Here is a 13141-nt window from a genome sequence, read left to right on the forward strand (position 1 = left end):
ACAGGTCTCCTGAATAATTCTACAAAATATGCTGTAGGGCATTCTTTTAGCACCACTGAACCCTTGACCACAGCTAGGCAGAAGAAAGCAAAAGTAGCTTGCATCTGAGTATTTGAATTCTCAGCTATTAAATTCCTATTAGCCCCAGAGCTACTCATTCATGCTATCATCCTGATGAAATTGGGCTGCACAGTCTTTATGGCATTAATGTCCTTTCTATTATATAGTATCTATAACTGCATGCAGTGTTTGACTATGGCCCAACCATGGCAGAGATTTATTCCAATCTTTTTGTTTTTGTACTCTACATTACTATTTATAAAACCCAGAAGTTTTTTTTTAAAAAAATATTGCTTTACTTGCACCTTAAAGAATTTATGCATTTGGTTCCAAACCCCTTTGTTTCTTTCCATTGAGGGTATTCTCATTCCTTGTTTCTCTTCCTAATCTCTTCACATTTCCCCACACTAAACTGTATCTGTCACCTGCCTGCCCATGCTGCTCAACAGTGTGACCTCCTGAAGTCTTTTACAATTTATTTGCTCACACATTGTCATAAATCATTTTATCCTGTGATGAGGAGCAATGCCATGGGAGATCTGTTTGCACAGACTGCTTGTATATCAAAAATGCCACTGCAATGGCTAACAAATCATTCAATTTCAGTCATGTCAGCTTAAATAACTTGGCATACAAACAAGAGAAAATAAAAGTCCAGAGATTATAAATGCAGGATTGCTAGAAAGATCAAACTTCATTTTAATGCTGCAGCATCCCTTTTCCTCATCAATTTCACAAATCTAAAATAAACAGAGGTCTAAGTACACACAAAAGTGCATTTAGAGGATTGCCTTTGACAGAACAAATAAATGATTAACTTGGGGGAAGAAACCTTTAATACTTACAGAAATTTAAAGAGCTCCTAGATTTACAAGGTTTATATGCAAACTGTATGTGGAGAACTGGGAAAGGAATACTGTAACTTTATATAACACACTTGTGCTACCTGAAAATCGGATGAGACCTGTTTTACAAATATTATCTTTGGATACATTGAGTGATTAATGTGGGACATGTTCCAAAGAGTGCAGCATGACTTGGGAGGAACAGGTGACTTTGAACCTTTGATCTCCAAAGCTCTCCAACACGGGGGGCTTTCTTCACATCATTTCTGGATCTGTTGCAGACTACTTGATACAGATTGATTGCTACGATTAGGCAACAACTCAATTATTCTTGTATCATGGAACTACCAGGCAGGCAGAAAGCAAAAATGAGGGGCTGCAGTCTTCTTTCATCTAGCAACTTACGTTCCTAAAAATACTTGTATTCTAATGGCAGTTTCTCTTTCCTCTTTAGAATAATCACTGACGCAGCCCCATTTACTTCACCAAAAATGGATGAACAGATTTTAGAAGAAACAGGCTACTGAGGTAACAGGGTTTCTTGTCAATACCTACAAATAACAAAAGTTTAAATTGCATCATGTCACTGGGCTTCCTACATTAGATCAAGGTTTTTACATTAGGTTGTAATGGGGCTTAGCATTTGAGAATTATATTTCTTTGCTCAAGATATTTTAGCTGATGAGACCTGTAAGTAATAATACACGTGTTTCCTTTTTGTCTCTTTTAATGACATAAAATGCAACGGAAGGGAAGAGAGAAGTTAACATGACTGACACTAGAATAATCAAATTTTGTTATGTTATACATGTACAGCAACTAACTGCTTTACAAAAAGCAAAATAATACAATATATCATCACATGTATTTACAGTGTAGTAAATATACCTTTGTCAATTTTACACAAAAACTATTTACAGATGAACGAACTGCAGTTTAAAAAAAATCTGTGGCCAACACTAGCAGTGACTTCTTGCAGTAAGGTCTGTTGCATAACATTGACTGAGAGAAACCCCTCTGATTTGTAAATCATGTGCACATGTGTGTGTGTGTGTGTGTATACCTGTGTACATGTGTGTTTGAGAGACAGAGACTGACCCAGAAACGAAATCCAAGACAGTGATATTAGCCTCAAGTCAGCTGCCCTGGGTTCATCAGCATTCGGCTGTGAAGAGTATTGTCTCTAGGGCACCATTCTTAAGACTACACTGAAATGTACTGTTAATTGCACAAGATATTGTTACTGTTTCATTTTTTTTGTGACATAATGGCAGCTACGCAATCGTCCCTAAAGGAGTCACATTTGCTGAATACCACAAATTTAATACTAAGTTTATTTTTGTTGTGATAATTATCTATTTTGGCAAAGTTCTTGCATATCATATTTTTAAATCATAGCTTTTCCAGGACTGTAAACAAAGATAAAAAAAGACAATGTCTTTGTTATTTGCGGAATCAGTAAAATAAATGCAATGGTTATGTACATTTTCTATGATTGCTGCAATGGACCTAACTTGTGTGTGTGTTAAATGTGCTTTAAACATGGTGGTTGGTTACTGTACCTACAGCTAAAGGTTTCTTTTTTGAAACACGGAGTTCTCCTCAGAGCAAAAATCACCAACGGACGTGATTAATTCCTACCCATTAAGCCACTTTTGTAGATCTCTGAAAAGTGCACCAACAGCAAAGCACTTATCATTATCATATAAAAGGCAAATAAGGTAGAACCATCCTTTCTGCAATTAATGGCTTCCATGTTTTGACAACTATTAACAGTGTTGATAAGAATTTCAGTGCCTTTTTCTCTTCCCCACCTCCAATCCCAAATAAAGATGACAGATAACCAAATAAAGATACTTCTTTCTTTTGAAACTTCATGTTCTGTGAATTAGAACCATTTTCTAGAAACACTGCAGAAAATACTGGCTGCGTGAAAGAAAGAAATTAATTGGGTCGCAGGGCAATCTTCGGCTGTTAATCATCAGGCAGCATATGTCAGATGCGGCAGGAACAGAAACGCTTTCTCTGGGAGGGGGTGGGGAGGGGGGTGTGGTGTGGTGGTGGGGTTCACCTGGACGAAGCCCAACTAGACTCAGTGGGTCATCACAAAACGCTTCAGACAATCTTTTTAATGCTGGGGCGCTTGAAGCTGCCGGCACTGCGCTGTTTCTGCACTTGGCTCGCGGACCCATGACGGATTCGCCCGCTGTTGGTGTGTCCTGATGTCGGCGAAAGCTCCACGTTCTCTTTATCGATTCCTAGAAACATACATGGCAAATATTACTCACTCAAAAACCATGTCTTTGTTTGTTTTAAAAACGGCAAATGATCAGGCACAGAAGAGTGCCCAAGACTCGGCACAATATCAATGAAAGCAGTCAAGTGTGGACAATTCATCCCTGGGACATTTTACCTATACCTGTGTTCTCCTCCCCAACAGACAGAACAAGACCATCAGGGCATGTCATCCAGGATCACAGGCTACGCACAAGAGTTTACTTACAAAAGGCACTAAAAACTTCAAAATGCAACTACATCCAGGTGGATGTAGTCAATGCTTTTCCAATTAATTGTGTGAAGTTGGTTGAAGCTGCCTCAATTCTGAGCTAAGAGTTCACAGCTACAAGTCTAATGTTCATGTTTCCAGCTCATCCTCCCTCTTTGTCCTGAAGATGGTGACTTGCATCAGTCAGCTCTTCCGCAACCCTTCTCTACTTTATTCAAGTACACTCGGTACCAGCTCCCTGGATATGCATGCAGCTTTGAATTTCAGAGAAAACTGCACAAACTTCCAATTTCTTTATATCAAAAATAAATAGCACAATAGGGTTATGAATCACTGAACATATACTATCCCATACTGGTTCTAGACTTCACTGTGTAAACTGGCAGGCTGTGCTGAAGATTCTTCATGCATAAGCATAGACAGTAAAAGGTGGCAGGCTATTTGAGGTGGGGTGGTCACAATGTTCTCTCTCAATTTTTCAACAAGGGTCACTAATAATGATCTGGGGTTAAGAGTATTAGCTGATTTTGCCCTTACATTGCCAAGAGGCCAGTGGATGCCCTTGCTGAGATCTGCTGACTTTGATTAAGTTAACGATTTTAACCCAAATAAAAGAAAGTTCTGATTCAGCTACCTAATTTATATATATATATTTTTAGAAAGGTTTCTGACATCAACTCTTGATACATTGATGTGAACACTTGCTGTAAACAAATCAAATAAAGTGGTTAGTTGGAAAATGTGAATTACTGTAAAGTGCCTGTGTTTACACCTGCTATTTCATGTTGGGGTGGGGTGGGGTGATATATTTAAACTCAAATTGTTAGATTAAGAGTTGCTAACTCATTAACATTAATACTCCATTATGCAAACAGGTCAAGTGTAAGGGAACAAGAGAAAAAAAGACAGATCTCTTATGCTGAGATTTTAGTTATTATGGCAACGCAAAATTGTTTTCATGACTATCACCAAAATGACAGGTTGATAATAGGATAACTTGGCTTTTTGAAAGCAGAGCAGATGGTGGCTTCTTTCAGCTCAACAGTTAATATATTAAAATTACACCAAGACCAAACAGAATTCCAATTTAACCTATACGGAATTGGCACAGAGCCCAGAATCAAACATAGAATTGTGCTGGCTTTTCCTGTACGCCCATGTTTTAAATGAAGATTGAGCATAAGGATGGGCCAGAATCATGTAGATTAAAAGAAAGCGTGCACATGTGCAAGGGTGGGGCAGCAAACAGGGGGATGGTGGTGGTGGTGGAGGGGGGGCACCCTTTGTGTGAAGAAGTCCTTCCTGACTGGAACTGCACAAAGTACTCCAAGTGTTACTTTCTGGCTTTGTATTCTATTCCTTCAGAAATGAACCCAAATACTTTTTTCACTAATTCTATGGCCTTATCAATATCTGTTGCTAATTGTAGCATTTAAAAGAAAGATATGCATTTATACAGCATTTTTCATGACCACTGGACATTTAAAAGTGCATTACAGCCAATGAACTTTTTGTGGGAAATTACTGTTGTTAGGTAGGAGATCTGTATTTTCATATACTCATTTACATATTTTACTCTCCGCTCTCTTGGTTCCTGTACCCTATTTAGTCTCCTACCATCTGAGCAATACGTGGCCACATTAACTCTCCTTCCAAGATGAATCACTCACACTCCACTAGATTATATTTTATTCTCCATTTATCCACCCACTCTGCAAGTCTGTTTGAGTTCTCCGGTGTTTTTGGTCCTGTCCTACACATTTTCTATACTCCATTCCTGAGGTTTTAAAAATGGCTCTGGGATGATCGTAACCATGAAGATTTTCTGTTGGAGTTGCAGCCTGACATATTAAGGCATCATGTACTTAATTTGTAACACACCACTCCACATCACCCCATCCCACACATACACACTTAATCAGAAAGATTAACATTTTGCCATATTTCAATGCTACATAGTTTAAGGCTTAAATGCATGCAATTAATTTATAAGAAGGGATTCATCTCCCACTCATCCTTCAAGAAAAAAGGGTTGGGGAAGGAATCATGTTAGAGACAGTAAACTGAAGCTCCTTTACTTTGTAAATGGATTTGAGAAAAATCATAAAACATTAAAATGCATGCAAATAGTATAAAAATGAAAATATTGGGTTACTTGAATATTTTACTTATTATTTCCAATTTTGACTATCCGCAACCCCATCCATCCCCACAGGTTGAGGTTATGTAGCTTGTTTAACAGTTTAAGCAAAATTGTGTCTCAAAATATTTTGCTGAAAAATAGTAACAAAGAGAAAACGCCAGAAAATCAGCAGGACTGGCAGCACCTGTGGGAGAGAAACAGTTAAAGTTTCAGGTTTCATCAAAACTCTCATCAACACTATACATTAATTGTTTCTCTCTCCACAGACACTGCCTGACCTGCTGAGTAATTCCAGAAGTTCCTGTTTATATCTCAGATTTCTTGCCTGTTGAGATTGAAAAATAGCGTATTGGAGTTGGCTATAATCCTATGTAACTGATATTTGAAAAGCAGCTCCAATGGTGAGACACCCATTGTAACATCTGAAGTAACTCATTTTACAGAGGCTTCTAATCTGATTAGAAAGCAAACTCGTTACAGAGAAGAAAGAAAAAGTCAACAAACTGAAGTAGGATTTAGGATCCGCCTATTTACCCTACATTGGAATTACAATTTATGCAATCTCATCCTAAAGGATGGCCTGTGTTAATAAATGGTTGCACTTCATACAAAAATTTTAAAAATGTACCTTTGGAATAGTTTGTCTGTATGAAAACTGCTGATTTAGAGCAAGGTAGAGGAGCTTCATGGAAACAAGGTGAGAGAGAAAAAAAGCGAATGGTGATGAGAATGAAAGAATATTTTGGACAAACATTTAAAATGTCACATCCCTCGGCTACTGCTGACCAACCCATAATATTTCTCATTAAAACTGCCGATCTGCTGAAAATTTGCAAGGTTGGGTGCCTGGGGAAAGCAGATTGAAGCTACAAACAGTCAACATGAATACAATAGATTTGTGCTCTATATTTAGGAACAGTGTGCTTTTTTTACATTAAGGGTTTGAGAGAAAATCTATTGGACCTTGTTACTTCAGAGCTGGGTTTGTCTCCTCTAGGCCATTTAATTAGTTAATTATTTTTCATCCAGGATTTAAATGGTGGTTAACTATTGAGCTTCAGGCAGATCAAAATTTGGGGAAAAATGTCCACTTAACATTAAGTCAATTCTTCTCAGTGACAACTCTCTAAAGTTGCTTACCTCATTCATGTCTTTGTTACCTCAAAACTGGACTATCCCAATGCACTCCGGGCTGGTCTCCCACATTCTACTTTCCGTAAGCTTGAGGTCATCCAAAAACCTGCTGTTTGTGTATTAACTTGCACTGAGTCCTGTGCACCTATCACCCCTGTACTCGGTGCCCTACAATGGCTCCTTGATTTTAAAATTCTCATTCTTGTTTACAAACCCCTCCAGCCCCACAGTCTTCCAAGGTATCCGTGCTCCTCTAGTTCTGGCCTCGAGTATCCCCGATTTTAATCACTACATTATTGGTGGCTGTGCCTTCAGTTGCTTCGGCCCCAAGCTCTTGGAATTTCCTCCCTACACCTTTCCACACCGAGAGTGACCAACTTTCAGGGAAAAAAAGTAAGGGATGCTTTGGCATTGGAGGACTGCACGACTGGGCAGTTGGATGCAGCCGGCAGGGGTTCTGTCAAGGCTGTGGGAGGACACCAGTAGCAGTAAAACCCAGGACATCTACCTTCCTAAAATCCAGGACAGTTGATCACTCTGCCATCCCCTCACCTCGCTTTCCTCATATAAGACTACCCTTAAAACCTACCAGAAGAACACAGGATTTATGACTAAGCCACTTGACACTTCAAGCCTGCTCTGCCATTCAATAAGATCATGGCTGATCTGGTTTTGGTCTCAACTCCACTTTCCTGCCTGTAACCCTTGACTCCTTTGTCTATCAAAAATCTGTGACTCAGCATTGAACAAATACAATGACCCAGCCTCCACTGCTCTCTAGGCAAGAGAATTCCACAGATTAAAGGCCCTCAGAAAAAAAATGTCCTCATCTCAGTGTGAAAAGGGAGACCCCTTATTCTTAAACTGTATCCCCTTGTTCTAGTCTCCCCCACAGGTGGAAACATCTTCCCGGTATCTACGTTATCGAATTCCATCAGGATCACAGAATCACAGTGCAGAAGAGGCCCTTCGAGTCTGCACTGACATGTGAGAAACACCTGACCTATCTATCCAACCCATTTACCAGCACTTGGCCCATAACTTTGAATGTTATGATGTGCCAAGTGCTCATCCAGGTACTTTTTAAAGGATGTGAGACAAACTGCCTCCACCACCCTCCCAGACAGCGCATTCCAGACCGTCACCACCCTCTGGGTAAAAAAGTTTTTCCTCACATGCCCCCTAAACCTCCTACCCCTCACCTTGAACTTATGTCCCCTTGTGACTGACCCTTCAACTAAGGGGAACAGGTGCTCCCTATCCACCCTGTCCATGCCCCTCAATCTTGTACACCTCGATCAGGTCGCCCCTCAGTCTTCTCTGCTCCAATGAAAACAACCCAAGTCTATCCAACCTCTTTTTATAACTTAAATGTTTCATCCCAGGCAACATTCTGGTGAATCTCCTCTGCACCCCCTCCAATGCAATCACATCCTTCCTATAATGTGCACACAGGACTCCAGCTGAGGCCTCACCAAGGTTCTATACAACTCCAACATGACCTCCCTACTTTTGTAATCTATGCCTCGATTGATAAAGGCAAGTGCCCCATATGCCTTTTTCACCACCCCACTAACATGGCCCTCTGCCTTCAGAGATCTATGGACACACACGCCAAGGTCCCTTTGTTCCTCAGAACTTCCTAGTGTCCTGCCATTCATTGAATACTTCCTTGTCAAATTACTCCTTCCAAAGTGTATCACCTCACACTTTTCAGGGTTAAATTCCATCTGCCACTTATCTGCCCATTTGACCATCCCGTCCATATCTTCCTGTAGCCCAAGACACTCGACCTCACTGTTAACCACCCGGCCAATCTTTGTCATCCGCAAACTTACTAATCCTAACCCCCACATAGTCATCTATGTCATTTATATAAATGACGAATAATAGGGAACCCAGCACAGATCCCTGTGGTACGCCACTGGACACAGATTTCCAGTCTCTAAAGCAGCCTTCTGTCATCACCCTCTGTATCCTATAACTAAGCCAGTTTTGAATCCACCTTATCAAATTACCCTGTATCCCATGTGCATTTGCCTTCTTTATATGTTTCAATAAGATCACCTCTCATTCTTCTAAAATCCAATGGGTATAGGCCCAGCCTGTTCAACCTTTCTTCACAGGATAAGCCCTTCATCCCAGGTATGAGTTGAGTGAACCTACTCTGAACTGCTTCTAACACAAATATATCTTTTTTCAAAGAAGGAGACCAAAACTGTACACAGTATTTCAGATGTGGTCCCACTGAGGCCCTGTACAGTGCAGTAAAACTTCCCTACTTTTGCATTCCATCCCCCTTGCAATAAATGGCAACATTCCATTTGCCTTCCTAATCACTTACTGTACCTGCATACCAATGTTTGGTGATATCTCTTGACAAATTTCTATCTCTTTGACCAAACTTTTGGTCATCTGACCCAATATCTCAATGTGACTTGGTGTTTTATTGTGTTTCATAATGTTCCTGTGAAGTGCCTTGGTGTGTTTTAGTCCATTAAAGATACTATTTAAATTGTTATATTACCTGCTGCAGTAACAGCAGTGGTCAGTAGGCTATACCCCTGAAGGAGAGGGCTTTCTTCAATAACACGTTTGCTAGATCCTGGTAAACAGGTAACCATCCTGAATACACCACCTAAAAGGGTGGTGGAAGCAGTTTCAATAGAACTTTCCAAAGGAAATTGGATAAATACTTGAAGGGAGAAAAATTACAACAGCATTGGGAAGAACACACAAGAATTAGGGAGGACTAGACCTTGAGTCTGCTCCGCCATTCGAAAAGATCATGGCTGATCCAATTCTGGTCTCAACTCCACCTAACTGCCTGTCCCCATATCCCTAGATTCCATCATTGATCAAAAACCTAACTCAGCCTTGAATATATTCAATGACTCAGCTTCTATTGCCCTTTGGCGAAGAGAAATCCACGGACTAAGGACCCTCTGAGAAAAAAAAAATTCTTTTCATCTCATGGGAGACCTCTCATTTTTAAACTGTGTCCCCTAGTTCTAGACTCCTCCACAAGGGGAAGCATCCTCCCTGTATCCACCCTATTAAGTGACCTCATATGTTTCAATAAGATCACCTCTCATTCTTCTAAACACCAATGGGTATAGGTACAATCTGCTCAACCTTTCCTCATAAACTAATCCCTTCATCTCAGGAATCAGTTAAACGAACCTTCGCTGCATTACTTCTAATGCAATTATATCCTTTTAAGTAAGGAGACTAAAAACATACTCCAGATGTGGTCTCACCAAGGCGCTGTACAACTGTTGCAACACTTCCCTACTTTTACACTATTTCCCTTGCAATAAATGCCAACATTCCATTTGCCTTCCTAAACACTTGCTGTACACTACATACTAACTTTTGTGATTCATGTGCCAGGACACCCAAATCCCTCCGTACTGCACAATTGTCGTATGAAGAGAGATTGGGTCAACTAGGCCTGTATTCACTGGAGTTTAACAGAATGAAAGGGGATCTCATTGAAACATATAAAATTTTGACAGGGCTGGACAGACTGGTTGCAGGGATGATGTTTCCTCTGGCTGGGGGGTTTAGAACAAGGGGACACAGTCTCAGGATACAGGGTAGGCCGTTTAGGACTGAGCTGAGGAGAAACATATTCACTCAGAGGGTGGTGAACCTATGGAATTCTCTACCACAGAGGGCTGTGGAGGCCAAGTCACTGAATATATTTAAGGAGGAAATAGATAGATTTCTAGACACTAAAGGCATCAAAGAGATATGGGGAGAGAGTGGGAGTATGGTGTTGAGATAGAGGATGAGCTATGATCATATTGAATGACACAGCAGGCTCTAAGGGCTGAGTAACCTGCACCTGCTCTTATTTTCTTTGTATCTATGTAGAGCTCTGAAGTCACACTCTATGTAAATTATCCAAAAACAAAAGCAGAATTACCTGGAAAAACTCAGCTGGTCTGGCAGCATCAGCGGAGAAGAAAAGAGTTGACGTTTCGAGTCCTCATGACCCTTCGACAGAACTTGAGTTCGAGTCCAAGAAAGAGTTGAAATATAAGGCCTTATATTTCAACTCTTTCTTGGACTCGAACTCAAGTTCTGTCGAAGGGTCATGAGGACTCGAAACGTCAACTCTTTTCTTCTCCGCCGATGCTGCCAGACCTGCTGAGTTTTTCCAGGTAATTCTGTTTTTGTTTTTGTTTTGGATTTCCAGCATCCGCAGTTTTTTTGTTTTTATCTCTATGTAAATTATATGCTGTTTTTCTACTCTTATTGCCAAAGTGGACAAGTTCACATTTTCCCACATTATATTCCAGCTGTCAATTTTTTGCCCACTCATATAACCTATTTAAATCCCTCTGCAGACGCTATGCCCTCTTGACAACTTACTTTTCTACTTATCTTTGTGCAATCAGCAAATTTAGCAACTATACATTTGGTCCCTTCATCCAAGTCATTGATATTGATTGTAAATAGTTGAGATGACAGTACTGATCCCTGTGGCACTTCATTAGTTACAGCTTGCCAACTTGAAAATGACCCATTTATCACTACTCTCTGCTTCCTGTTAGCTAACCAATCCTCTATCTGTGCTAATATGCTATCCCCTAAACCATGAACTCTTATTTTGTATCGTAACCTTTGATGTGCCACCTTATTGAATGCCTTTTGGAAATCCAAGTACACAACATCTACAGGTTCACCTTTATCTACCTTGCTTGTTACCTTCTTGAAGAACTCAAATTAGTTAAACATGATTTCCCTTTCACAAAACCATGCTGACTCTTCCTGATTATATTATGACTTTTTAAATGTCCTATGATTACCTCCTTGATAATTCATTCTAGCATTTTCTCTATGACAGACCTTGGTCTAACTGACCTGTAGTTTCCAGCTTTCTGTCTCCCTTTCTTGTACAGTTGTGTTACATTTGCGATTTTCCAATCCGATGGGACCTTCCCCAAATCTCAGGAATTTTGGCAATCACAACGAATGCATTTATTATCTCTGCAGCCAATTTTTTTTTTTTTAAAAGACCCTAGGATAAGGCCATTGGATCTGGGAGACTCATCAGCTTTTAGTTCTAATAACTTTCCCAGTAGCTTTTCCCTCATCATTGTTTTAAGTTCTTCTCTCCCTCTTAATTTTCATCTACTCTTGGGGTTTTCTCGTGCCTCCTACAGTGAAGATAAACACAAAATATCTGTTCAGCGCTTCCACTACTTCCCATTATTAATTCCCATGTCTCACCCTCTAAGGAGCCAACACTCACTTTGGTTACTCATCTTTTCAAATACTTGTAGAAACTCTTATCTATATGTTTTTACATTTCTAGGTAGCTTTCTCTCATACTCTAATTTCTCCAACCTTTATTCTTTGCTGGTTTCTTAAATATATCCAATCCTCTGATCTACTACTAACCTTCACAGTATTGTACACTTTTTCTTTCAATGTGATACTATTCTTAACTTCCTTAGTCAGCCACTAGATGGTACATTCTTCTCAGAATTTTTCTTTCTTAATGGAATACTTTTCTCAATGTGCATTGAGCTACATAGCCCTGAGTTGCTGGTCACTGACAGGTGGAGTGGATTTGTGGCATTGTGCGCAAGATTCAGAAGGCTACTTGGATGCCATCAGTAATGCCTTGGATTTGAGAATCTGTAATGCAAAAAATATTACCTCGGACATTCAATTTATTGCTGGTATCCTGTGGCAAAAATGACGGTATAAGCTCAGAGTTACAAAACATCTCAAAGTATCTGCCGCTGCTCCTCTACTGAGTTATCTTTTAACCTATATTCCCAATTCACTCGAGTCAACTCCGTCTTCATGCCCTGGCAATTGCTTTTATTCAGCTCAAGACATTTAGTCTTAGACCGACGCTTCTCACCCTCAAACTGAATGGGAAACACTATCAAGTTATGATCACCGTTGCCTAAAGGTTACGTTACTATGTGGTCCTGTTTCATTGCACATTACCAGGTCTAAAACAGCCTTTTCCCTGGTTGGTACTGCAGCGTACTGCTCTACGAAACTGTCCCAAAAACATTCTATGAACTCATCTTCCAGGCTACCTTTGCCAATCTGTTTCTTCCAATCTATATGAAGATTGAAATCACCCATAATTACTGCAGTATCTTTCTTAAAAGCCTCCATTATTTCTTTATGTATACTCAGTCACAGAGAGCGAGAGAGTGGGATTAATTGGATAGCTCTTTTAAAGACCTGACACAGGTGTGATGAGCTGATTGGCCTCCTGTTCTGCTGCATCATTCCAATGATAAGCTAAGCTTGGATCTGGGTGCACTAATTACATTTGGGGGGGGGGGGGGGTGGTGGAGGAGGAGGTGGTGGTGGAACTTGAGGGGCTAGTGAGCACAAAATTGAGAAAGATTGGACTTGGAGGTAACACGAAGCATGGAGGCTATTAACAGCAGGGGATACTGATAGAGGTAGGTG

The 13141-nt window shown here is 40.2% G+C and overlaps 1 protein-coding gene across 5 annotated transcripts in view; it reads right to left on the minus strand.

Annotated features, from left to right (window-relative positions):
* Positions 1–780: 780 nt before the first annotated feature.
* The window catches only part of nf1a (neurofibromin 1a), a 292673-nt gene continuing 280312 nt past the window's right edge, over positions 781–13141 (minus strand). For 3 of the 5 annotated variants that reach the window (XM_041198253.1, XM_041198251.1, XM_041198250.1), the window contains one exon: positions 781–3163. In XM_041198253.1, the coding sequence (XP_041054187.1) occupies positions 3021–3163 (143 nt within the window). In that variant the 3' untranslated portion in view covers positions 781–3020. Of the gene's footprint in view, positions 3164–6200; positions 6237–13141 lie in introns of those variants that run through there. The other 2 variants (XM_041198254.1, XM_041198252.1) reach the window with 2 other exon arrangements.

The sequence above is a fragment of the Carcharodon carcharias genome, chromosome 10, assembly GCF_017639515.1.
Source record: "Carcharodon carcharias isolate sCarCar2 chromosome 10, sCarCar2.pri, whole genome shotgun sequence".
NCBI classification, from domain to species: domain Eukaryota; kingdom Metazoa; phylum Chordata; class Chondrichthyes; order Lamniformes; family Lamnidae; genus Carcharodon; species Carcharodon carcharias.